Source organism: Podarcis gaigeae (assembly GCF_964106915.1).
Source record: "Podarcis gaigeae genome assembly, chromosome: 13".
NCBI classification, from domain to species: domain Eukaryota; kingdom Metazoa; phylum Chordata; class Lepidosauria; order Squamata; family Lacertidae; genus Podarcis; species Podarcis gaigeae.
Window position 1 is genome coordinate 17901582 of NC_139689.1, and position 26762 is coordinate 17928343.

The window sequence follows — 26762 nt, forward strand, 5'->3', positions numbered from 1 at the left end:
TGGATTTTTTTCCTTCAATGTTTTTACTAAAATCTTTTGCTGTTGAGACACAGATCCAGAAAGGGTGCATGGGAGAAGGAAAGATGTGGGGTGAGGGAGGGAACAGGGAGAAAGGATAGATGGACACAGCTTCATTACATTTTGTGTTAACAAAAAACGAAAACAAAAAAAAAAAAAAACCACAAAGGGAGTTTATTTTAAATGTCAGGGGATTTTTTTTTTAATATATATAATACAAAAAAGCGAGGACTCTAACCCCAAACTGTGGGGGTTGCATGCAACAAGAAAGGTTTTCAGCGGGTGGGGCATCAATGCTTGGTGTGGGGGGCTGACACGCTTGGAACACGAATCACGAGAGAAGCTCAGGGAATGGAGCATTAAAACAGACACCATGAAAGAATGAGGTGCTTGGGCAAGGAGGGAAATTCAGAGCAGTTCCTCAGCAGGGGAATGGAGGGCACTCCACACTGAAGCCATGGAGAAATCCAATCCAATCCTTTTTCATCCCATCCCACTGCAGCCCCCTGCCACCCCAGACTTGAGCTCCTGGCACCTACAATGCCCCTCAATCCTGATTTTCATCCCTCTTCTAACTTCTTTTTGGGTTTCCCAAGTTCTGTCAACCCCTCAACCAACACAACTCTATTCCCAACTCTGGCCTCCCCCCGCCACCAGCTGCAATCTTGCCCCACAATTTTGTCCCACAGGTATCCCATCCTTGAGCCCTCCTCGTTCTGTTCCTGAGCTGAGCTTGTTAAGTCTTTCCTGTCCCATTGTCTCACTCTTTTTGTGTAGCTGATTTAGGGGCAATAGGGAGCACTGCTGGAATGAGCAAGAGACTTAAGGTGACGAAGACTGTAGCTATTTGGCTAAGGACAGGAGAGGGTGCATGGGTTTATGGGACTCTTGTGGGGCTAGACGTTAAGGGGACTAGAGCAGGGGAGTCAATAAAACGAGGGTGCTCTCTGAATGCACACACAGCCCTTCCATGGCCCTCTGAACAAGAGCTGCTGCTTTGGCTGGGCAGGTGCTTTCCCAGCACCACTATTTTACGAGCACAGGCAGGGGAGAGAATGAATGAAACCACCATTAAATTAAACACCCAAATATGGCCACTGCATATTCATCTGGGCTTGGAGGCTCCAGCTGCCAGTGAGGGAGAGGGATGGGACTGGGAGGGTCGGCTTCTGCCTCCCCACTCCCAGAAATCACCAGGGCTGTGTGGGGAGGGCTTGGCTCACAACCGAAGCTCCCTCCATGGGCAGCACCGTGACGGCGGCGGGAGGTGGGGCCGAGACGGCTGCCGCGAGGGGGCAGACCTCACCCGTACCTGTGGAGGAAGACAGATGTACAAAGTCAAAGGGGTTTCTCACCCTCAGAAATTTAATTAACACAGTTGTGTAGCCTGCTTCCTCCCACCCTCCCCCTGCTGTAAGCTGGAGCAGAAGACACAGCTGGTTTCACGTAGTAAGAAAGAGATGGATGCAGCTGCCCCTTCCTCCAAAGCACCATATTTATCCATGTCCTGTAGGGAAGTTCCCTTCCTTAAAAGGCTGAAAAATAAAGCAAGGTTGAAAGAACTCACTAGCTCTAACTCGAAATTAACCGCAGATAATACAACTAACTGGGGTTTATCACTTAAATTGTTGTCCTAATGCATAATAAAGGTTAAACTTTCACAGGAAAGTTTTCTCAGGGGACTCCAGCTCTCACAGTTCTCCAAGATGCATGATACATAGGGAATACATCCATAGCAGTGAATGGGGCTAGAAAATCTCCCACTACATTACAGCATCTCATGGGAATAGATTCACTTACTGCTGCCCCATGATCAGTTGTGTCTCAAAAGCAACAGTTACGCCTAATGTTGGACAGGAGACAAAGTAATGAAGGGCAAAAAGGAGACAAAACACCCATCAATGTGCCCTGTCTGTTGCTAACTTCAAAATATTAATCGTAGTCTATATTTCTTGTTAAAAGTACAAGAACTCCTTTGACTTTGGAAAAATAAAACAATATTCAGATAAATAAAACATTCAAAGGATTATGTGCACCTTTTAATTTAAAAAAAAATGAAAGCTCAATCCTGCTTCTATCCTCTTTAGATGAACCTGCAAAAGGATCCTTAGTCACACATAAGCATCCAAACCAAGATAGGCACTGCAATATGCAGGCACTTAAACACTGGCAGAGGGATGCTAATTTAGGATGCAGCCGCCCCAGGGGAGATGGGGTTCTCCGTCTCCCACTGAGAATACAAGGACACGTGGGTACCCTACGGGACAGATGGGCCTCCCCTCCCCATTCCCTAGGACAGAAGGAAGCGGCTCTTGCCTGGTGGCCCGGCCAGCGTTTCACCGCAGCGGTTGGCCCTCAGTGGCCGCAGCCCCTTCTCCTGCGTGCGTCTGCAGATGCCCGTTGAGCTGAGCCGGGGTCTTGCAGTGCACACCACACAGCTTGCAAAGGAAACGCTCCAGCCGCGGGGCGGCCAGTCCGTGGTCCTTGACCGCGTGGACCCTGAGGTAGGCCGCTGTGGTGAACCCTACGGGAGGGGGAGAAGGACAAAAACCAGCCAGGTCAGTGTCCGGTCTACTGAAAACGTACTCCAGTGTCCTGTAATGCTTGGCTGTGCCTCACCCTAGAGGCGGCTGCGTCTCAACATCTAGTGAAAGATCCATTGCGACAGGGCTCCCTGGTGAAGAGGCAGCTTCTCCACCCCAGAGATGGCTGCATCTTGCCACCAGGTAAGCTATCTCTGTATGAACAACAGACCCCACTCTAGGGGCAGCTGCATCGCGGCATTGAGGAAGTAAAGGTGAGGAACTTAAGACTCAACACAAAAATATCAGAGCTGTAATCCTAGACCAGAAGTAGCTGGATGAGAAGAAAGCAGATTTCCTGCTCCCGCCCCACAGCAAATCTATGTTATCTATATTCTCTGCAACATGAAATATTTAAGCCATAAAAGAATTATAAGAAGTGATTAATAGTAAACTGCTGCTTTATGCTTCTGAGAATCCAGTTATCTACAATATGTTGAAGATTTTATTTTAAATATATGGGTAAAGCATATATGGGATTATGCATATTATCCAGTGAGATAATCCAGGTGTTTCCACAAAGGAAAAGCAGATTGTTATTATTATTGTTTTTTAAAAACTGTTTCTTACTACCCTGCACATTATTCAGCCTATTTTGACTTATGTTTTAAGGATATTGTTTTCTATTTAAAAATAATATACCCATCTAAGTATATCAGATGGGTAAAGTTGTAACACACAAAATTCAAATATTAGCAGTCCTCTTTTCATACTGTTTAGTTATCTACCTGCACATTGGATTCCACCTATATATGGAGAATTAGCAAATCTAACTATATACAATAAATCATGTCATCCTACACTTACACAGTACAGTGAAGCTATTTAAGTCTGTGGCAAAATGGTACTAAGGAGATACTCGGACATGTAAATAGAGAAAAAAAGATTAGGAGCCAGCTGTCTTGCCAAGCAGTTTTCTTATTGAGATAAAGCAGGAAGTCTGAGCAACAGCTGCAGGCCAACAAAAATAAAATGCTGCCTGGTCTCAACATTGGTCCTTCAAATGCAGCTTGTTTCAAAGGCATTATTATATATCCTTATCAAGTCAGTCCTCTTCTGCAATTCTGTATTTAATCCTCACAGAGAGGAAGTTTGGCCTCACATGTAAAGGATTCAAATCCGGCTGACTACTTCTAAAGCAGGCATATGCAACTTTGACTTACCAAGATGAATGCAGCCCACCTACCACATACTGCGGCCTGTCAGTTGGATAATAAACCAATATAGCTATCTATAAGGCCCTGGTGGGTCACCATCCATGGCTGTTCAGCTGAGCTGAAGTTAGTGAGAACCTGGCAGGTCTGTTTGAAAGCTTGTGGAAAACCAGCCACATCTAATTCAAACTGCAAATGAAATAACCTGAAGCAGGTCTCAAGCATGACTCTGGCTGATATGCTGAGGAACCATATTATAAAGGAGCAAGCACTTATGCAAGTACCAATTAAAGTTGGAATCCTATGCAAATGCAGCTGGGAGTAAGCTCCATTGAAACCTAATTCTTACAAAACCATTCCCAGAAGAGACGGTTAAGTATTTTTCTCTCCCTTCCAGATACTTTCACAGAGAGCCCTGTCCTCTTACCTTTGTTGCACAGTTCACAGACATGATTCGGCCCTTGGCTGTGTACTTTCATGTGGTCCGTGATGTAGGCGGCGCTCAGCATCTTTCCACACACGTGACATGGCACCTTCTCCTCATGACGGACTGTGTGAGCACGCAGCCGATCCTTGGTGGCAAAGGCTGCTTCACATGTCTGCACAAACAGAGAGAAAGGAATCATGGCGAAAATGTTTTTGCCTACAGCAGCCCACTTCCCAAGGCAACCAAAGACTACGGGACTTGAGAACGTGCAAAGTTCCCTTTAAGTACAGGGGACCTGACATTGCCTTCTCTTGCACCAGAAACAGGCAGATTATTGGTGACAAATTAAATAATGGGAGGGAGTAGAGAGCTGATACAGCAATACTGTCAGTGGGGGAAGGTACCTCACATTTGAAGGGTCTCTCTGTCGAGTGGACTTGCCGCACATGGCTGTTCAAATGGTCCGGACTGTGGGAGGCAAGAAATATTCAAGTAAGTGATCTGTTCTTGAGGAATTCTCTTTCATTCCCTGCTATAAAGGTCCATGTCCCCCCATTATTAAATTCATCTCCTTTTCCTTCTCAATCCCAACTATGTTGCTATAGTTTCATGTCTCCTAAAGCTGGGTTGTCCCTGTTTCTTTTACTGGTAAAGTTTTTCTGCTTTTAACAGATGCACAGGAATATGCTTCGTTTGGAAAAGCTGTTCCTCTTAAACGCCAGTTAGCTTGTAGCTGTTAACAGTAAAATAACCCTGTCATTAAAAAGTGCCAGTTATAGTTTTCACAGGCTTAATTCATCATTTTCAAGCATGCACTGATGTGAGTCTAGGCAAGATGAGTGAGGGAGACTATGTGCCTACAGAAATGTTCTTGGGGAATTCATCCACTCAATGGTTTATTAATTAGCCACAGATTAGTCACAGATACTAATAAAACCTAAGCTGGAAAACAATTCAGAAAAGGATTTGACACTCAAGAATCCAATTGATTTACAGGGAACCCTCCATTAGAAAGCAAGCTGAAAATAGAAACTGTAAACTTAGAACTAAGAGATGCTGACATGTTTTAATCTCTTTTTAGTTTAGAGCTGATTTTAATTTTTTTTAACGTTTCTTATTTTTAACTAGCTTTGTTGATAATATTCTTGTAAACCTTTTAGAGGTTTTGTTACAATAAAATGGCATATAAATTTTGTTAAATAAATAAAATAAAGGTTGTCACTTATTTGAAAGGGTAAGAAAGTGCAGTGTTGGGAGCAACCTTGAATATATATAGCTAGCTTGCCTAGAGGAAATTTCTACAGCACATGTGTAATTTATATGTGCTTTCTGCTGCTAAAATTACAAGCCCTTGTGGTGATGAAAAAAAATTCTGGATATATTCAAGTAGTTTCTACCCAACGAAATAAACAAAAAGGGTGTAGAAAACAGTGTATTCTAGTCAGGTGTTAACGGTCCTATGTATTTTCTGTAGTTCTGTGTGACTTGAGTGTATATGTATCAGACCATACCAACACTCATATTTTAAAGACCTACTTTAAAAAGGTTGCATTTCTAAAGTTATTTCTTTAAAAGTTCATGTTTACTCCTTTATTGTTGCAAGTCAGAAGCCTGACTCTATGGCCTCTAGGAGCTGTGAAGCCTGGAATGTTACTAGAATTTTTTGTTAAATAGGTTAAATAAATTTGTAATTTTATGTTGTGAACCACCCTGATATCTATGGGTATTGTGTAGTACACAAATTTAATAAACCAATCAACCAACCTACACCTGTCCTCTTGCTTCCATTTCTACAAGGGCTGTCAGATCAGAAAACTTCAGCAACCTTCTTTTTATGTTCATGCTTTTACTGGGGGCTTACAAGAACATCTAAAGCCCATGGGGCAATTTGTTTCTCTGGAATTTTCTTTGTATTTTGAGCACAGGCTGCTCTTGGTATTCCATGCAACTGCAGGTCCACACAAAACCTGGGCCAAGTGAGAGAATTGAGATGGCCTAACTTATTTTAAAGAGCAAGTGCATTCTTTCTACAATTGTACAGAAAAGCTGGCAAATGTAAGGGCAATTCTGGTAAAACCTCAGAAAAAAAGGGAGAGAAACCTGGTCACAGAGCCTTTCTGATCAGGCTGCAACTTATCAGTGTTCTATGCTGCCAGCATGGTGACAATGCAATTACTAAGTACATTTGCAAATGTTTAATTCTGGAAATGTGAGGTTTTCTTTCCCCACAAGCTGACCTCATTGTCTGTTGCTTGATCTAACAGCCAATTAATATGCAAAGAAATTCCATAGATCTGGCACTTCTTGAACTGTACACTTCAGACTGCAGGTGAGGTACTACATGTTTGAATACACCTTCCTGTTAAAACAAATCCCTTGAATGAAAAGCTTTTAGTTTCTTACTAACATGCTAGTTCAGTATATGCAGGGATTTGTTTTTACACGGAGGAACAATGAAACACGGACACGTCTGTTGAGTTGACAAAGTAAGGAGAAGTCATGCTATTTCTACATGTTTGAATCTGACCTGAAATGGGCAATATTAAATTGTGGGGTTATATTTACATTTTCCTGTTTCTTTTCAATACTTTATGAAAGCCACTCGTTGCACTTTTGTGAAGGTTCTTTGAATGTCTACACTTACCTCCCATGGGTGTCGATGCCTCAATCCCAGTTAGAAGCCTCTTGTTAATGGTTGCATTTTATAGGTGGTCAGAAAGTAACACTGCCTAACACTCTCTGGTATTATAATACAAAAGTACTAGTGGCAGGACTGGGGAAATTTTCTGGATTGGGTTATACTTAAAATAACTTAAAATAACTTAAAATAAGTCAGTGAACCACAATTAATATGTGCTTTCACATGCCTCCCCTTTCCTTTCCTTTCTTTCTGTCCTGTTTGTTCAGCTGGATTGGTACGTAAGAACTGCAATGAGTTAGCTGCTCCTAGGAATGGAACTGGTGAGGGATTTGGATGGATTTCCTATGTGGTCTTTACTGTTCTGGAGTCCTCCCACAGAACCAGCACCAGTTGGTATCCCTCATAAAACCTCTTATATGGCCAAGGTAGTCAAGATTAGGCTTGGAGGAATTTGAGTTATGGCAAGAGCTGCAAAGGGAAGGGATCCTGAGGCGCCCCCAGACATCCCTCAATCAGTTAATGTTAGCTTCTAGTGTAATAGCGCCATCCTAACTCATACTGGTTCAGGATGTTGTCTGCTAAAGCTTATTCTCTATCACAAGGGGAAACACCTTTTCTAAAAGCCAACCTTCCTCATGTAAGCCCTGCAACAAGTCCCCTTTGAACTGCCTCCTCCCTGCACCCTTGAATCCCTCGTACCGAGAGAAACTCTTCCCACAGTGGCTGCAGATGTACGGCTTGTGCACAGCACCATCATGCGAACGGACGTGATAGCTCATGCGGTCCTTCCGCTTGAATCGCTGCTGGCAGACAGGACACTGGTAGGGCTTCTCGTCTGAATGGGACAACTTATGCCGATTGAGATGGTAGACGTCCCGGAAGGCTTTCCCACACATCTCACAAGCATGGTTCTTCCGGATGCGTTTGCCTGATGCTGTAGTGGTCACCAGCCCTGCTCCTGACCCTGCTGTGTTTCCGGCACCTTCGGCAGGGGCAGGTGTTGCTGCTGTTGTGCCACCGATGGCGGAAACACTAAGCAAGCTGAGGGGGACCATGGTGGGCATCTTCATGGTCGTGGGTCCAGCGCGAGAAGCTTTGGCCCCCGTATGAATGGCTTCATGGCGCCGCAGGTTGTAGCCATTTTTGAATTCTTTAGCACACAGGGAGCAGATGTAGGGACCTTTGCTCTTGGGCTTCTTCTGGGCATCACCTTGCTGTTGCGTAGCAGAAGCTGCCTGGGAGGTTGGGGCTTGTGTAGTTTGAGAGGATGGTGCTACCTGCCCACCACCACCCTCTGAGGCAGAAGGTTGCTGCTGCTTCAAAGCGGCCGTGTCTACTGTGGAAGCAGATGGTGCAGAGCCAGTAGCGGCAGCAACCACAGCAGCAGCAGCGGCTGTTTCCTGGGCTGCAGCCAAGACTGGAAGGAGATCCACTTGGAGGGATTCAGCAGGGGTGGCTGACTGCTGGGGAGGGGCTGTTGTGGTGGCAGTCTGAACAGAAAAAGAGATTTTATACTTGAAAAATACAGTAATGAACAATGAATTCTGAAAGCCTACAGTATTCTAGTAACTTGTAGAGTGGATGGAATAGTAAATTCCCATTTCAAAAGCATCCATCTCTCATAAACTAGCTTGAACTCATCTTAGGTGGGGGAAGATTAAGATGGGCTGGATTATTATTTACCAAATGTTATGGGAGGAGAAGCAGGAATACTCACTACAAACACTCACCAGCTCCACTGAATAGTTAGAATTCAAGTTAAAGACCTGGGCATCTCAGAGTTGGAGAGCTCTGCTTTTACAGATACCATGCCCTGCAAAGTGAAGACTTTGGTATTTCTTACTAAGTCTGGAAAATCTAGCTCAGTACAGTGCCATCAGCTTAAGTGTACTGGAAGCTTCACCCTAACTCCAACCACAGAAAATACTAGCCCATTTGCTCTCATGCATCTGCACGTTTACAGGTGGGAGAAGGACAACCAGGTTCCAGTTTGTTAAACATTTCTTGCTGGTTGCCTGTGTGTCAAAGGCAACTGGATGATTGGCTATTTACAAACTTGGATTACAGAAACTTTATCTGGGATAGCTTTCTGCCTATCTTAAATGTGTACCCTCCATTCTAATAATACTAATAATATCATCATAAGCCTTTAAAATTGATGCCAGTGAATGGTGTGGAAACCACAGCATGCCTGAAGCTAATCAGGTGTGAACCTGATCGTTCTCTTGGATGGGAGTTCCGAGTACGAGCAGAAAATAAAAAACACATTAGAAAAGAAATTCAGCCTACAATTCAGCTTACATATATGTCTGATGCAGCTTTGTACTATTTAAGTACTAGCCTGGTAGCCATCAGTGAGAAGGAATTCTATGCAGGCAAGTGAGTAGTCTCAGGAAGGAGTTTTCCATCCCTCCTGTGCACCTACCAGAGAAATGCAGCTAACTGATGCAGGAGGGACAAAGCTCTCTGTCCATCTGCCATCCCTAGTGTGCTAGTAAAAACATGGCAGAAAAGCAATGTTTGTAAACTTATTTACAAGGCTTTTAGAAAGAAGAAATGCACAGATTTGAGCCAACAACCATTTAGACACCAATTTGTTCTTATTCCTTGGCCAAAATATTTCCCAGAATTTTCAATCAGGAAATAAATCACAGGATTAGAGAAAAATGTGTTTGGAACCTTTTAAAAATCTAGAAAAGTATTCTTTTAAAAATGCTAACAATTTAGAAATCAATTTCAATGAAAATATGTTCAGTCCATATATGGCAATCCATGGGTCCAAACTAAGCCGTTTTACTTTGTGATTTTCACATTTACAAAGAGAGATTAAATTTTTTTCACTCCAAATTCTACAAACCAAAAATTACTTCTTCACTGAGAAGCTTTTGTGCATTAGCTATATAAGGTGATGAACATAAATCAAATATCTTTAATACGGTCAATGACCAGAAAGCAATTTATAAAAAAATATGACATTATAAGTAGTATTGTGCTACAAATAACAGTGGAAATATGGCCAATTCACTGAATTGGTGCTTAGATGAACATAATTTAACTCCAGGCAACAAAGAAATACATAAGGACCCATGGTACTGGCTTGCCTGGCTAGAAGACTTTCTAGTGCCCATCACCATCAGAAAACAGTAAGGACAACTACCATATCATGAAGTGACAGTCTTTCTTAACTTCTATAGATGTGAAGTTAAGAAGAGACTTGAATTCAAATTCCTGTTCAGTCACTGATTTGTGACTAAGATCAAGTCATATGTGTCAGAAACTAGGCAGAGTTACTTGGAAGTAAATTATGCTTTGTTTTGCATTGCTTATTCCCAGGAAAATGTGTGAAGAACTAACCCCTTAATCTCTGTACACTGGTCAGAAAAATGGAACAAGGGATGCTATCAGGAAAAATGACAAACCACTACATAAACCTAAGTTCAATCTAGCATTTCAGAGATCTGTTATTATTCAAAAATACAGTTGTCTTGGTTATGTTCCTTCATGACCTTTTAAATTCAATATAGAGCATTATCTGTAAGTGAAGTTCAAATAGTTCTTTCTCTGGTAGAGGTTTGTCAGCATCCAAGTCTGGGTAGCTTCCAAAACAACCAGCTATATGCAACATTAAAGGTAAAGGTAAAGGTACCCCTGCCCGTACGGGCCAGTCTTGACAGACTCTGGGGTTGTGCGCCCATCTCACTTAAGAGGCCAGGGGCCAGCGCTGTCCGGAGACACTTCCGGGTCACGTGGCCAGCGTGACAAAGCTGCATCTGGCGAGCCAGAGCCGCACACGGAAACGCCGTTTACCTTCCCGCTGGTAAGCGGTCCCTAATTATCTACTTGCACCCGGAGGTGCTTTCGAACTGCTAGGTTGGCAGGCGCTGGGACCGAGCAGCGGGAGCGCACCCCGCCGCAGGGATTTGAACCGCCGACCTTTCGATCGGCAAGTCCTAGGCGCTGAGGCTTTAACCCACAGCGCCACCTGCATCCCTATGCAACATTAGTTATACTCAAAACAGATCCACTGAAATCAATGAACCTAAGTAACACCAGTTGATTTCACTGGGTCTACTCAGGGTATGATTTAATTAGATATTACCCAATAAAACTTTGATTTTAAAGTATAGAGTTAACCAGGGAAGGGCTGACCTTAAACTGCAATCCTACGCCTACTGAACATGGTGACACTTCTGAAAAAATGTGTATGGGATAAAGCTGCCTATCAGGGTATTTACACAATAATAATTTATTTTGTTTTAATTTGTTACCTGCTGAAGTCTGGGATATATGAGGCTAGTAAAATTAATAAAAGCAAAATAAATCTAAATAGAACCAAGGTAATATCTGCACAGCAAGGCAGAATTCTTGGCCCAGTAAAACTTTAACTTTTAATTCAGAGTAAACTTGAAGTGCACCAAATTAACTTCATGGGTTTGGTAACTGTGAACTGGGAAAAGGGGACGGTTACTTTTAACATAAGGGTATAGATTTAAAGTACTTGGCTTTAAAACTCTGCACAAGCTTTATAGGGTGGTCTCTGGCAAATCATTATTTCAGAGCCTCAGTCCCACAACTGTTTTATGCTGTTTTTCTTTTTTAATTGGTGCTGCTTCTGTAATGATTTTAATTGACTGAATATAGTTGTATTTTACTGATTTTAATTTGTGAACTGCCCAGAGGACATGGTTAATTGGGTGGTATATAAATGCTGAAAGTAAACAAATAAAAATAAACATTAAGTGACTGACATCAAGTAAGAGTGGCTAAATAAATGTAAAACAGTATTTACAGTAAGAAATACAGAAATTATTTTTTAAAATCAAGTATTTGTACAGGGTACCCTTTGAGGTTGAGGCAATTCGTATAAAAAATTTTGGTCTCCAGCACTGAGATGCAGCTGCCTCAAGTAGATATCGTTTTTCAAAGGGGTCCATCGCTCTCCATTTGGTGCCCAGACAGAGCTCACCTGGAAGGGGCTTTGACTGCAGCCCTGAGCAGCAAAAAATCTGGACTGGATTTCGGTCCCAACCTGCAGAGGGTTCTGTGTATGACTCTGCTAAAGAGACAGAAAAAAAGAAAGATTAGGGAACCTTAAAAGAATCCTCCCCACCCTTCAGCAAATTTGGAAACTCAAGAGTTACCGTAAATTCAAAGGACGGCAAGAGAGAAATGGGTAATTGTAGGAAATCAGTGTGTTTGGTTATTCCACAGGAACTATGGGTGATGAGGTGAAAGATGTAGAGAGAGCAGCAATTGCTTGACCCAAGTAACTTCAAGCACTGAATGTAAGTGTGTAGTAGTTATGGTTTACAACAGGAAAAATATGGGGTTGAATCCAATGTAAGTAGGGCAATTTAAATTAATAAATATGCCTTTCTGGTCCATTAATTTCAGTGGGTCTACTCTAAGCAGAACTTAGTTGGTTTCCCATGGTGTGGGAAAGGAGGAAAGTTTGTTTGTGGGAGAACAGAAAGCTGGGTGTAAGGTATGGGACTGTAAAGATAAATTGCTACACTGGGCCAAGATGAAGGTTTGAATATTGTGTACAAAAGTATGGAATAAAAGAGGGCATGTACTAGGAGAGTCTACTTTTCTTCGGGAATGGGGAAAAGGACAGGCAAGGAATTCCCAACAGCAGTAGATATGGGCCAGCATTATGTTAAGGTCTATGCCTGGGAGATCCCCCTCCCCAACCACACACATGATGGTGAAGTACTAGGGGAGCCATGTCTCTGACTTATAAGAGGAGAGACATTAAGGAAAAAGCAAGTACAGTAGTTGCATATCTGAAAAAGGGGAAGGCCTGAGGCTGAGCTCTGCAAAGGGAAAACCCGGGCAGGAAGCACTAGGAGGGAGGGCGATTACCCAGGAAAGGAGCCAAGGGTGACAGCAGCAGGCAGGAGGTTATTATTTGGTCAGAAACTGGAAAGGGGAGGTGGCTGGGGAGGTGGGGCTGCAGGTTTAAAGAGGAAATTGACTGCAAGGGAGGCTCAAGAAGTGGAAGCAGGAGGTTAAGACAAGGAGCTCCAAAGGGTGGGGAAGTAGGGGCCTCATGCAATCTTGACAAAATTTGGCCACACGTGCCTGGTCACAGGAAAAGTTGGAGGTAATGTACCTCCCACCGTGTATACAGCCACTATATCATAATGCATTTGTAGGTGAGGAGGAAAGAAGTGGGGTCATCTCCCTGCATTTTTTAATGTCCAGAGACGGCCCCTTTAGGAGTCCACACATAAAGGTAGGCAGGAAACAGGTGGGAAATCCAACACTACACCTGTTGGCTGCCAAAGGTCACACCTAGCTACCTCCTTTTGTGCCTGCGCTTCAGGGTAAGTAAATAGTGGGGCCAGGAAATGAGCATGAAGCCTCTCCTTGGCATGTGTGGCCAAACTCGCACTGGTGTTAGGCAGAAACCCCTAGAGGGCACAGCTTTGGGGAGGGGAGAGCAATTATGGCAGGAGGACATTTTATTTTGTGGGGGGCATGACGGGAAGAGAGGATTATGCGCGCGTAGCCTTGGAGAGGGCGAGGCAGCTGTAGTGCGTGTGTATCTGAGGGGGGGCATTTTGGAAAGCAGGATCACTGGGAGTGGGACCGAGGAGGCACCGAGGTAGCAACTGGCAGGGAAAAAGGTGGGGGACAAGCGCGAGGGGATGGGCAGAGCGAGCGCGAGAGGGAGGTGACCGTTGGTGGGGGGGAGAGGGAGATGAAGCGCGAGGCGGAGGGAGGGGCTGGGCACAGCGAGCGTAGAGAACGAGGGGGTAGGGGGAGCGCAAGGCTGCGCTGGGCGGAGGGAGGTGACCGTTGGGGCAGCGCGAGGCGGGGGGGGGGGAGCGCGTGCTGAGTGCGCCCTGCTGGCCCGCGCGCGCAAGGGCCCCCGCCCGCTGGGATTCCCGAGGGGAGGGGCGGGGCAGGGAGGGTGTGAGCGGGGAGCCTAGAGCTCTTGCTTGCGCTCCCTTGTCCTCCGCTCGCGCTCCCCCCTTTTTTAGCGGAGAAGGGAGGGGGGAAGGTGGAGGAGAAGGGAGGGGGGGTTACCTGGAAGATGAAGCTGCTCCAGTTGCTCGGGTCCATGGCGGCGGCAACGAGCGGGGGAGGGGGGGTTCAGCTCGGCGAGAGGGGGGGTCGGGAAGGGAGGGGGGAGCGAGTGGGGAGCAGCAGCAACGTCGCGCGGGCGGGGGGAGTGAAGGTGGGAGGGGGGATAGAGCGAGGAGGCAGCGGCGCGAGGAAACCTCGGCGCGCACGCTGATTGGCCCCCTCTGCGCGCGCGCGCGCCCCCCGGCGCCACAGCCTCTCTGGGCGGGGAGGGGTGAATAGGGGGTATGGAGAAGGCGGCAGGTAGCGATTGGGTGGGGCTGCTGTCCTCGCTCCCGACGTGCGCGGGATCGTACAAAAGGCCCCCACGTGTGGTGCTTGCTGATTGGGTGGAGTGACGAGCGCTGTGGCCGTAGGGTTTTTTTCTTTTAAAGAAGAAAGTTGATTGGCCGGCGCCGAGGCGGCCGCGCGCGAGTAACGGTTGCTCCTTTCCCCTCCCCGTTAGTTTTCTTTTGAGTGACTCCGTCCCCTCTCACAAAATGGCCGCCAGGGAAGAGCTTCATCCGTAATGGCCATTATGGTGCCTTTTCTCTTTCTGCCCCTCATTCCGTATTATTCAACCCCCTGCCGTACACTTATGTCGCCTATATTTAAAAAAATGTCGCAGGGAAGACGAACGAACTCGACAGCATATTTGGGCTTGCAGGTACTAGTAAGTAAAGTGTAGGACGATCTGCATGACGCCTGCTGTGATCTAGAACTTAACACAGACAGCTATGCTTTCATAGTATGGGATTATGTCACTGGCATGCGGCATTGTACTGCAGCTTCAACCATATCTGGAAATAAACCCCGTTGAATCCAGTAGAAATTCTGAATAGATATGGTTTGTATTGCCCTCTTGGCGCTTACACCACAAACAGGAGATTTTACTCATTTATGCAAGTTACTTTAATGTGACTTTAATGCAGACTTCACCTGGACAACCTTCAGCAAGAACTTGAGTTAAATGTGAGACTTCTAACTCTATGTCACCTCTTGGCCAAGAAGGCCTCAACCACAATTATCTAGCTCCCTTGTTTTATCACATGACAGGCTTGGGAAAACATCAGGATCGCATTTGTGCACCAAGTGTTCTTAATTGAGCTCATATTTAGCACCACGATGCTGCTGACTCAACTTGGCTGGCAAACAGATAACAATTTTTAGTAGAAATCCCAGTGGGTAATACCTTGTTTACTTATTTTTACTGTGATCGCTGTCCCATGCACCCTGTTCAATCCACATTATACTTGTGCCAGGGCAGATTTGTAAGTTAGCTACGTTCATTTAATATATGCTATTTTACTACATTTATAATTTTCTTGTCCAAGGAGTTCAAGTGGAGTACTTGATACCCTGTGGGATAAGTTCCAAATAGTGACAACGCCAAGGTCACCCAGAGCTTCATGGGCCAATGGGAATTTGAACACTATGAGTCTTCCTTGACTAGAGGGATACTAACCTCTATAGCACTCTGTCTCCTGGCTTGAATTGCACTTTGCAACCACAAACCACTGAGCGCCAGACTTTTACATTGATGCTGTCAACATATTTTCTCAACGCCTCTGCTTGGTTTTGAGTTGGGCTTTTAAAAAAATCTTCCAGTAACCAATTTTCCACAAGCCTGCCTGTGTCTTGAATGATTCTGATAACTTACTTGTTTTAAAGCCAACCCAAAACACAAGTTTACAACCTATTTGTTGTATCCTATGTAGCACTGAGCTGGGCAAATTGAGGAGTGCTTTTGAGGGATTACAATGTATCACTATTATAATCGCTATATAATAGGAAGATGCTTCAAATACTTAAGTGGTGGTGGAGGAGGTGAAAATAAACATTTTTTAACAATGACAATGTCTGGCCCTGCTCCTGGATCATGCATATTCCAAAATATAACTGTGTTGCTTATGAGTGGGTATAGAATGGGACTCATTAAAGAGGGACTGCAGCCCTGCTGTGCAGTCCTGTGCATGGTTTCAAAAGCAAAGCCTTCTATGTTGAATGATGTTTACTCACAGGCACAAGTATGATTAGGGTCGCTACCTTAGGGCTTCCAAGTAAACAGGAGTCGAAGTGGAATGTTTGCCGCACAAGTGAGGTCACGCAGTTTGCTTGGATGTGACGGCAGAGGAAATGGCTGGCAGATTAACCCCCCAAAATGACACGCTTTTGTTTTTCTGGTGCACCTTTCAAATGGCTGAAGTGGACAATTAGTATTCCTTAAATTAAAAAACAACAACAACAGACTAGGTGACGTTACGGTACAGAATTTGTCTTGTTTTGGAAGCTATTTCTCAACGCGCATGCGTTTTGCAGCAGTTCGGTACCGTAGTCTGAAAAAGAAGGAAAATACGCATGCGCTTTGGGAGAAACGGGGGCGTAGCAGTGAGCCGTGCATAGACCGATGCGGAGGCTCTGCGAAAACAATACGCTCGTGCGCAGTACAGCTCGCTGGTTGTGTCGCGCGCGCGGCTATATAGTGTAAATAAATCAATGCGCATGCTCCTAAAGCTTCGGAGAGCGCATGCGCAGCGGGACGCCTGCGTCTTCCGACTGCCGTGAAGAATGCAGTATGCGTTTGCCGCATGCGTAGTAAAAGCACCTCGCGATTTGCCGCCTCCCCTCGTTTCCCGTATGAGTTGTGATCTCCATTTTACTCTGCCTGAGCGCCAGCAGTGCTGCCTGTGAGCGAATTTCAGTCCGGATTGATTCATTTTTGCAATAAATGTGAAGAGGCCAGGATTGAAAGCAGTTGCTCAAGAGGGTTCCTGATGAAGAATTAAGTGTGAAGCACGTTGGGTTTAATTTTTAAAAACGCATATATTATTCAGTCTTCTATCCCTGCGACTGATGCCTTCCCTCCTTTTTTACTGTTAATGTGTAAGAAGGAAGAAAATAAAGCATCAAAAGTAACCAGGAATTCCCACCTTCAATTCAACTAAAGAAAGTATTTAACTGATAATTATTCTGTAGACCTCATGCGATCTTAGTGGACTTGAAGCTCATAGGTGTGGGAGGGGAAGCACTGTAAGGAACAAACGTTCAAATCATATAGGAGACTCTTCTTCAAGCTAGAATTTCAGTGAATTTCTCCCCCAAGCTGTTTTGTGTATCTAATAACCAGAAAAGTGCTGAAATCATTTCTTCTACATTGCTTCTGTACTCGTTACAATAATGTGGGGTTGGCTTTTCTTTTTCATTTGTATACTGCCCACCATCTGAAAATCTCAGGGGTGGTTCACAAGACAAATAAAAGATAAAAAAACTACAAAATATATGATAAAAACAAAAAAACCAGCAATGCTCCCCTCCCTGCCACACACAGCAAAGGGCTGGTTGTAGAGAAATGTAATGAAGGCACCAGGCAGACCTCCCTGGGGAAAGCAAACAAACAAGAAGGCCTGTTCTTGTGTTGCCAGTCACCCTCCAGATCTCTCATGGAGGAGGCACACGAAGAAGGACCTTGGAAGATGATCACAGGGTCTGGGTCGGATCATATGGGAAGAGGTGGTCTTTGGGGTATTGTGGTCCAGTACCAGGACTTTGAATTAGGCCCAGAAATTAATTTGCAGCTAGTGCAGTCAAGCCAGGATCAGTGTCATGCTCAAACAGTCTTGCCCTGGTGAGCAACCTGGCTGCTGAATTCTGCACCAGCTGAAGCATCCAAACCCATCTTCAGAGGCAGCCCCACATATAGCTCATTGCAGTAATCTAATCTAGTGGTTACCAGAGCATAGACAACTGTAGTTGAGCTAATATTTTTGACAAATGGATAAACTGAGATGAGGCTATGACTGCAATCCTAATCCTGTTTACCTAAGAGTAAATCCCATTGATTCACTTGGATTTACTTCTGAGTAGACATGGTTAGGATTGTGTTGTAAGAAATAATTGTCTAGATTTGAAGCAAGGATTCAAAGCTTGAGCTCATACCCATGGGTAAATTATTCAACCACTTAAAGAGAAATATGTATTCCTAGATGTGCCCAGGTAGTCTGATACAGTACAGCATACCAAGTGTGCATCTATTACACAAATGTAAAGCAGTTTAGGCACCAGTGCTTTGCCCCAAAGGAACATAAGAATTGTAGGATGACATCTCAGGCAGAGATTCCTTGGTCCCTAAAACAGCTACTATTCACTGTGAATGCTAAAAACTTTTCTATCTGAAGTTGAATGATTATGCTGGATGTAGGGTAGGTTAGGGTGGCCAACTGTGCTAGGGCTCCTGTGCCTTTAACTGCTGCCCTATAGTCTTCCCCTCATGGTTGAAGTGATTGAAAAAGCAGCATTCTGCTGCATTCCCTCCTTTCATGCAACTGTTAAAAAGGGAGCCCTGCCCTAAAATAGTCTTTGGTAATTTGCCAGCTTTTAGCAATTGGGTTGCTAGCCTCTTTGTTTATTGAAGGAGTTATGTAACTTGAGAAGTAAATAACCAGGCCGAATTAAGTGTGAAGCACTTTTTACAAGTTTTCATCAGACCCACCTATCCCAGCATGATATATAAAAATGCTTCTAAGTCAAGTAGAAAATCTCTAACAATTTTAATACCCCAGTAAGTTAAGGTTACCAGACGTCCCTGTTTCCCGGGGACAGCCCCCGGATTTACAAATCAGTCCCCATGCAAAATCCATTGAAGTTGAAAAGTGTCTCTGAATTCATTGGAAAAAAATCTGGTAACCTTACAGTAAGTCAGTCTCAAGTATCTTTATATGTGAGTGGGATTATACAATATCTGGTAGGAAGGCTATGATACGATATCTGGTAGGCCACTTCCCTCGCATGGGAATTTCCTTGTGACTTTACAGCTATGTAAAGGACAGGCTTTCAACAAAGAAGTGTTTCCCACCACTGCTCAAACTTCAGCTGTTATTCTCCATCACGGCCAGCTCAAGACATTTTAGCACCTGAGGCAAACCACAAAATGGTGCCTCCCCATTGCCAGGGGGAAAGGAAAGAGTGAAGTTCTACATTGGGAACAAGGGTGGGAGGGAGACCCACAGCACCTCCTGTTTGTCAAGAGGCTGCTGTAGAGTGGGCATGAGGGGGCTCTGCCGTCATTGCCACCATGGGTGGTGCTTTCCTTGCAGGCTGGATCTGCTGCCCCCGTGCATCCTGCTGCCTGAGGTGACAGACCCAAAGGAGGGCTTGTGAGAGTGGTTGGGTGCAGGGGTACCAAAGAAGGAGGTTAAAAAATGCCAGAGTAAACTTTATTAAAAGAAAGTTGCAGATTTCAGCAAATCAGCCTGCCAGCGTCTCCCAGCCTTTACAGATGTGGGACAGACACTGCAGCGAGGACTTGGCTTGCCCGCACCCAAGCAAATCTGCATATATTACTTACACACAAAGCAGCATTTGTCACTTTGGCCAGGACTTCCATCACTCCACCTGACTAGGTGAAGGCATAGGTGGCAAATACCCAAATCTTACAGCTAGTTCGCCTTTCTGGGCTCAGAGCCCCGCACCCTAAGCCCACATATAAGGATAACCTCAAAGCAAGCCCATTAGCCTATTACAAAGCAAATGCATATACAGTGGTACCTCGGGTTAAGAACTTAATTCGTTCTGGAGGTCTGTTCTTAACCTGAAATTGTTCTTTTTTAAAAAAAAAAATATTTATTAAGGTTTTAAAAGATTACAAAATTAAAGAAAAAAGAGCAAAAACACAGAGAAATAAAAACAATTAAGAAAAAAACAAATTAATCCTTCCATAACTTATCTTTCATTTGCTTGTTTCCTTGACCTCCTCACACCTCCCTTTTTTGTATTCTAGTTCAATTAGCTATTTCAGCAAATCCTTTCCATCTTTGTTTTTATCCTAATAATTTATCTTAATATAATGTAACTTTACATTCTCACCAATTAACAATCTATTTTTACTTAATCTTTTATAACATTTCTGCTAAAACCACGTAACTTCATTCCAACATCCTTCTAACATTCCTTTTTACAATGTTTCTGTAAATAAACTTTAAATTTCTTCCAATCTTCTTCCACCGACTCTTCTCCCTGGTCTCGGATTCTGCCATTCATTTCTGCCAGTTCCATGTAGTCCATCACCTTCATCTTCCCAGGTGGGTAGATCTTGTGTCTTCCAATACTTTGCAATAAGTATTCTTGCTGCTGTTGTAGCATACATAAAAAAACTTCTGTCCTTCTTTGACACCGATTGGCCGACCATGCCCAGGAGAAAGGCCTCTGGTTTCTCCAGAAAGGTATATTTAAATACCTTTTTCATTTCATTATAGATCATCTCCCAGAAAGTCTTAATCCTTGGGCATGTCCACCAAAGGTGAAAGAATGTACCTTCAGTCTCTTTACATTTCCAGCATTTATTATCAGGCAAGTGCTATAGTTTTGCAAGCTTGACTGGTGTCATGTACCACCTGTAAATCATTTTCATTATATTCTCTCTTAGGGCATTACATGCCGTGAACTTCATACCTGTGGTCCATAACCGTTCCCAGTCAGCCATCATAATATTATGTCCAACATCTTGTGCCCATTTAATCATAGCTGATTTCACCGTTTCATCCTGAGTATTCCATTTCAACAGCAAGTTATATATTCTTGACAAGTTCTTAGTTTTGGGATCTAACAGTTCTGTTTCCAATTTTGATTTTTCCACCTGGAAGCCAATTTTCTTGTCCAAAACCTGAAATTGTTCTTAACCTGAAGCACCACTTTAGTTAATGGGACCTCCTGCTGCTGCTGTGCCGCCGCTGCACGATTTCTGTTCTCATCCTGAAGCAAAGTGTATGTAACCTGAAGCGTATGTAACCTGAGGTACCACTGTATAAGAGCTCATTGCTGCAACAACTACCAATTAATTGTGGGGTTATCTCAACTACCAAGGTGGTATTAGCAGAGCTTCCAGAACAGTTCACCTTTGGATCAACACAGTGGTTGCCTCACCTTGCCTCACGGATGGACCAGCCCTGATCCCCACCCTCTCTTTCTTTGCCTGACACTGCACCGCCCACAACCATTGTAGGCATGATGCTGAAGTATTTTTCGCTCTATAAGACACACCAGACCATAAGACACACCTAGTTTTTGGAGGAGGAAAACAAGGGGGGGGGGAATCTGAATCTCAGAAGCCAGAACAACAAGAGGGATCACTGTGCAACAAAAGCAGCGATCCCTCTTGCTATTCTGGCTTCTGGGATAGCTGTGCAGCCTGCATTCGCTCCATAAGACGCACACACATTTCCCCTTACTCTTTAGGAAGGAAAAAGTGAGTCTTGTAGAGCAAAAAATACGGTAATTACCAGTTCCCAAAAATCCAGAAGGCTGTTCTCTACAATATGGCATTGAATCCTGCCTGCTCCAAAGCTTCACATGACAATAAGCCACTGTCAAGGGCATATTCACGTATGAATAATAGCCAAAAGATGTAGGGGGGCAATAAGGAGCTAGGAGTTCACATCCCAGAATAAGCTCTGAGCACCACAAAGCCATGCTTCTGGGGGAGTGTCCTCTGTAAGATGGTGTTGAATTCCATCTAGCTCAAAGCTTACTTGGGGTGCAATGGATATATATTATTACATTTTGGGGCTATTGTCCCTGTGCAGACATGCACTTGGCTGTTCCTTGCACCCAGAGGATTCATCAACATTTCATAGAAGACCGTGTCCCAGTTGTGCAGGTGCATGCTTTGTGTGGTCCCAAACCTCATCCTGAGTTGCTGGCTCTCAGTTCCTTGCTTTTATATTGTCACATGTTATCACACATTTAGGAGTGTTGTGCAAAGATGGTCATTTTGGGCTGAGTCCAATGCTAGTCCTATTCAATGAGTAGCCTCATTGAAATGATCGCATCTAAGTTAGGGTCTGCTCTGAGCAGGATTAACATTGGGTTAGATGATAGAAAATCATTGCTTGTCCCAAAGGGAAGAGTCCCCTGAAAATGGAGGAATGTGGGGTCAGTATACTTACCTTGTGATTCAGTTCAGGGACATATATTTCTTTTTTAGAATTATAGAATCATAGAGTTGGAAGAGACCACAAGGGCCATCGAGTCCAACCCCCTGCCAAGCAGGAAACACCATCAGAGCACTCCTGACATATGGTTGTCAAGCCTCTGCTTAAAGACCTCCAAAGAAGGAGACTCCACCACACTCCTTGGCAGCAAATTCCACTGTCGAACAGCTCTTACTGTCAGGAAGTTCTTCCTAATGTTTAGATGGAATCTTCTTTCTTGTAGTTTGGATCCATTGCTCCATGTCCGCTTCTCTGGAGCAGCAGAAAACAACCTTTCTCCCTCTATGTGACATCCTTTTATATATTTGAACATGGCTATCATATCACCCCTTAACCTCCTCTTCTCCAGGCTAAACATGCCCAGCTCCCTTAGCCGTTCCTCATAAGGCATCATTTCCAGGCCTTTGACCATTTTGGTTGCCATCCTCTGGACACGTTCCAGTTTGTCAGTGTCCTTCTTGAACTGTGGTGCCCAGAACTGGACACAGTACTCCAGGTGAGGTCTGACCAGAGCAGAATACAATGGCACTATTACTTCCCTTGATCTAGATGCTATACTCCTATTGATGCAGCCCAGAATTGCATTCGCTTTTTTAGCTGCCGCGTCACACTGTTGGCTCATGTCAAGTTTTGGTCAACCAAGACTCCTAGATCCTTTTCACATGTACTGCTCTCAAGCCAGGTGTCACCCATCTTGTATTTGTGCCTCTCATTTTTTTTTTGCCCAATTGCAATACTTTACATTAAAATTCATCTTGTTTGTTTCATCTTGTAGTGTTATGAACTTTCATCAGATAAGGAACTGGGAATTAGGAAGCTACTTCAGCATGATGAGGCAAATCTAGAACTAGGATATGAGAAGTAGGAACCAGCTTTAGCAACATAATAGTGGCTGAGATGTGTGGCCACACTTCTATTATGAGCAGACCCAGTTCCGTTTGATAAGTTTGTCGTGTCTAAGAACGCCCAATATGATGATTAGGGGATACAACTACCAATGTCTCTTCTCCCCAGTCTTTCAAGGTGTGGCCCCTGCCCTTATGATTCCTTCTATGCTGTTAGGGTCATAAATTAAATTGCACCATCCATTTAGCATTCTGCTTTCCCTTTAAAAGGTTCTCTCCCACTCGCTCCTCCTCTACCAGGAACCGAAAGCTTCAGGGGGAATTCCTGGCTACAAAACTCTCCAGAAAACAAGCGCTCTGCTCTGCAGTAAGTTTTCTCCTCTCGCAGATTCCGCTTCATTTTAGCTAGTAGACGTCTTCGCTTGGGATGTGCTCTGGATACAATCCATCTAGAATCGGGAGGTTGCTTACAAAAGCAATAATCCCTTCCCAGGCTGGAGCTTGAGGAATTCGGAGTTGCTGAATCCTTCCGTCTGCCATTATCTGGAAATTTAATTTGTCTTGCTTTTTCTCCCTCCCTCTCAGATACCAAGTGCTGCAGCTAAGCTGTTGGAGAAGTCTAGCCTGAGATTTATATTTCCAACAACATTCAGGTCCTGTAACTTCCTGTCCTAGTCTTTTTATGTGCCTGATTGCTAAGCACTTTCCCTGTAATTGCCTGGAGACTTTGATTCTGCTCCGTGGAAGTGGGTGTGTCCCCTTCGTAGCACCCCCATCCAGGCTTGTGGTTGTTGCTGTATATTGGTTTCTGCAAAATAGGGCAGGGCTGGGTTCCCTCAGTTTGTTGAAGGATTAAGTGCAGCGAAAGGCATTGGTTTTAGCACAATGTGGATACAAAGGGTGTTGCACAGTTCCTCCAAGCCCTGCCCATGGGGGTAAGCCTGTGGGAAGGTGACTCAGGAGTCGAGGGTGTGCCCAGGGCAGCATTTTAAACTGGAGATTTCTGTCGGGTTCATCCTATTCAGATTGCCCTCTCTTTACAACCGCTCTCAGGAGTCGAGATGGCAGCTGAATCGATAATCCGGATCCCCCCATACCATTACATCCATGTCTTGGACCAGAACTCAAATGTGACTCGAGTGGAAGTGGGACCCAAGACCTATATCCGCCAAGACAATGAGAGGTGAGCAAGCCTCAAAAAAGGAGGGCAGCGGATGGGTAGTTTCTGTTTGCCCCCTTTCCTCAGGAGGGCTCCAGTAGTGCCACAAACAGTGAGTGACACAAGTGTTAGTACGTAATTCCCTGCGGTAGTTATGCTCCTCTTCCTGCTTCTCCGTTTTCTCTTTCTCCCACAGATATACACTTCACTTTTTAATAGTTGTTTATGAGAGGCATCGCCCACCCTTAACCATAAGGTTCGGGTTTTTTGTTTTCGATAAATTGGCTTTATTTATACGTAGGGGAGACCACAGTAACAGAATCGTTACCTTAAAAGTGGCTAAAAGAAAACAATGTCAGAAAGGGCAAACCGAACTCTAAAGTTCTGAGGTATGTTACAACAGGCATGGCTGTGGAATCTTGCCTAGGCCGAAGCTTACTTCAGGTGCAAAGGACATTCGCCTTTCTGTACTCTATTTGCACTAGTCTGTCACTGCACAGCCCTGTTGTAGGTTTGGAAGTGATTTGCATGAAGTCAGGGAAGTGGAGGGGATCCAGTTGCACAATGGGCATGGCAATGGAGTGAGAAAGGAGAGAAGTGGTGCTTTACAAAACGATGGGGAGAGGCTGAAGAGGGTGAGAAGGGGGAAACATTGAGGTTTTGTTTTTTTAAACAAGTTTTAACAAGGGAGAAAGAGTGAAGATGTATACAACTCACAAGCCACAAATGCCTTTCTCGGCTCCCTTCTTGCTATACTCAAACCTGGTTTAAACCGCCACATCTTTCCCCTCAGTGTCCTTGCAAGACTACGGGTATAATGAGGTCACTTTGCTAAACCTGAGCTGCCAACAAGCTCAGATATAAGATCTCTTCCCAGCTGCAGAGAACCCACAAGTCCACAGTCCTAGCTGAGCCTTTTAATACTTCCCTCCAAACCTTCCTTTAATACTTCCCTCCAGGATTGTGTTTGCCCCAGTGAAGATGGTGATGGTCCCCCCTCGCTATTACTGCGTCATCCTCAATCCAGTGGTCCGAGGAGCAGATGGTGCCGTTGAGCTCAACGTCGGGGGGCAGGTGCGGCTGAGGCATGCCGACCTAGAGATCAGACTGACTCAGGACCCTTTCCCTCTGTACCCCGGGGAAGAGCTACAGCAGGTAAGGACACGTGAGCTTCTGCTCTCCACAGCGGGGCCCCATAGCGAGGGCACAATCAGAGGGCCATTAGATGTGGGGCACATGTGTTTGGGCCTACAGCTGTTAGCCGTGATGGTTCCATTAACCTCCATCATCACAGACAAGACGCATTTGAATAACAATAGCTAGGATCGAGCAGGACCTTGTGCCCAGGTCCTGCTTGGGGGCTTCGCAGGGGCATGTGGTCAGCCGCTGTGAGAACAGGATCCTGGACCAGATAGGCCTTTGGCCTGATCCAGTGTGGTGTTCCTTTGAGATTCAGCATTTTGAGATTCTCCAGAGGAGTCGGAACATAAGAAGGGTCTGGTGGATCAGGCCAGTTGCCCGTTTCGTCCAGCATCCTGTTCTTACAGTGGCCAGCCGGATGCCAGTGGAAATCTTCATGTGTTAATCCAAAAGCAGGACCTGAGCACAAAGCCTTTGACCTGGGAATTGTTCTGTTGCTATGACTCCCTTTGCTCACTGTCTCCCCCTCCCTCTCTCCAGGGTGTTACACCTCTGCAGGTCGTCCTGCCTAACACTGCCCTGCATCTGAAAGCCCTCTTGGACTTTGAGGATGACCATGGCGGCAAATACGTTGCTGGGGATGAATGGTTGTTTGAAGGGCCTGGTAAGTGAGAATAAACTGAAGTTCAGTTGTGGCCCAAATGCTTGGTACGCAGAGAGTTCCAGGTTCAATGGCTGGCTTCCCCAGTTAAAAGGAACAGGTAGAAGTTGGTGTGAAGAGACTTCACCTGAGACTTTTGCTGGTCAGACTAGACCAGAGCTTCCCAAACTTGGTCTTCCAGTTTTGTTTTGTATGGACTACAATTCCCATCATCCCTGACTACTGGCCCTGCTAGCTAGGGATGATGGGATTTGTAGTCCAAAACCAGCCAGAAACCCAATTTTGGGGAAACGCCGGACTAGACAATAGGTGGACCCAACAGCCTGGCCTGGTGAAAGTTCATCTGTGTGGTTTGAGGCCCACCTTCTTGTATAACATCCTTGTTGTTCATAGGCACCTACATCCCACAAAAGGAGGTTGAAGTTGTGCAGACGATCCAGGCCACCATCATTCGGCCCAACCAAGCCATAAGACTTCAGGCACGGAAAGAGTGCAAGGACAGAGAGGGCAATAAGCGTGTGACAGGTATTCCTGCCATCCCACCTGCAGTCTAGTAAGATGTTCTGTTTTTCCAATATGACCTGCCTTGTGACTCCCTCTTCTTCACAGGTGAGGAGTGGCTGGTGAAGCGGGTTGGGGCTTACCTGCCAGGCGTGTTTGAGGAAGTAGTTGATACCGTTGACGCCTATGTCCTGACTGAAAAGGTGAGTGATGGGCTTGTTGCCCCTCGTGATGAGTGGAGGAGGCATGTGGATCAAGTAGCTGAGCAAGGATGCTTTGTAGGATATTGTTAAGAGTGCTCAAGGTCCATACTTTGGAGAAGGGGGAATCGCAACAGCTCTGAGGGGAAAGTGATTGCTCATCAGCTACCTCTTGGCTCTCCAGCCTAGGCACTTAAAGTTGATTACCCTGCAGGTGGTTGAAAATATAATATTTTCAGAGTCAGAGCAAACAAGTGGGTGGGACAGCTTTTATCTTTGCCCCCCCCCCCCAGCTCAGTAGGCTGCCAGGGAAGAGGCCAATATCTTTTGCCAGAGCTCTGAACTGACCACTTGCAAAGTTTTTTTTTTGAAATATAT

The 26762-nt window shown here is 44.9% G+C and overlaps 2 protein-coding genes across 21 annotated transcripts in view; one reads left to right on the forward strand and one right to left on the reverse strand.

Annotated features, from left to right (window-relative positions):
- MAZ (MYC associated zinc finger protein) lies at positions 1-14205 on the reverse strand. 11 transcript variants are annotated; one of them, XM_083707652.1, is made up of 8 exons: positions 13858-14195; positions 11789-11875; positions 9248-9313; positions 7522-8312; positions 4586-4649; positions 4182-4353; positions 2335-2542; positions 1-1330 (listed from the first exon to the last, which is right to left on the reverse strand). In XM_083707652.1, the coding sequence occupies exons 1-7, from the start codon at positions 13891-13893 to the stop codon at positions 2355-2357; spliced, it is 1404 nt and encodes a 467-aa protein (XP_083563778.1). In that variant the 5' UTR covers positions 13894-14195; the 3' UTR covers positions 1-1330; positions 2335-2354. The 11 variants fall into 11 exon arrangements, with proteins under 11 accessions (XP_083563778.1, XP_083563777.1, XP_083563772.1 ...); XM_083707651.1 differs by having other exon boundaries at positions 11789-11878; positions 13858-14102; XM_083707646.1 differs by having other exon boundaries at positions 11663-11878; positions 13858-14102.
- MVP (major vault protein) overlaps positions 13128-26762 on the forward strand; it is a 27002-nt gene continuing 13367 nt past the window's right edge. The window contains exons 1-7 of one of the 10 annotated variants that reach the window (XM_083707640.1): positions 13128-13151; positions 23309-23376; positions 23777-23906; positions 24842-25037; positions 25563-25686; positions 26077-26208; positions 26293-26387. In XM_083707640.1, coding sequence (XP_083563766.1) covers positions 23785-23906; positions 24842-25037; positions 25563-25686; positions 26077-26208; positions 26293-26387 — 669 coding nt within the window. In that variant the 5' untranslated portion in view covers positions 13128-13151; positions 23309-23376; positions 23777-23784. The other 9 variants (XM_083707639.1, XM_083707642.1, XM_083707645.1 and 6 more) reach the window with 9 other exon arrangements.

Excerpts from the sequence above, each read along its gene's own strand:
- MAZ (XM_083707646.1), bottom strand. The coding sequence starts at position 13,893 with ATGGACCCGAGCAACTGGAGCAGCTTCATCTTCCAG. Across the intron at positions 11,879-13,857 it reads GGAGCAGCTTCATCTTCCAG|CAGAGTCATACACAGAACCC; the intron begins GTAACCCCCCCT and ends CTGTCTCTTTAG. Across the intron at positions 8,313-9,247 it reads CAGTTAGCTGCATTTCTCTG|ACTGCCACCACAACAGCCCC; the intron begins GTAGGTGCACAG and ends TTTTCTGTTCAG.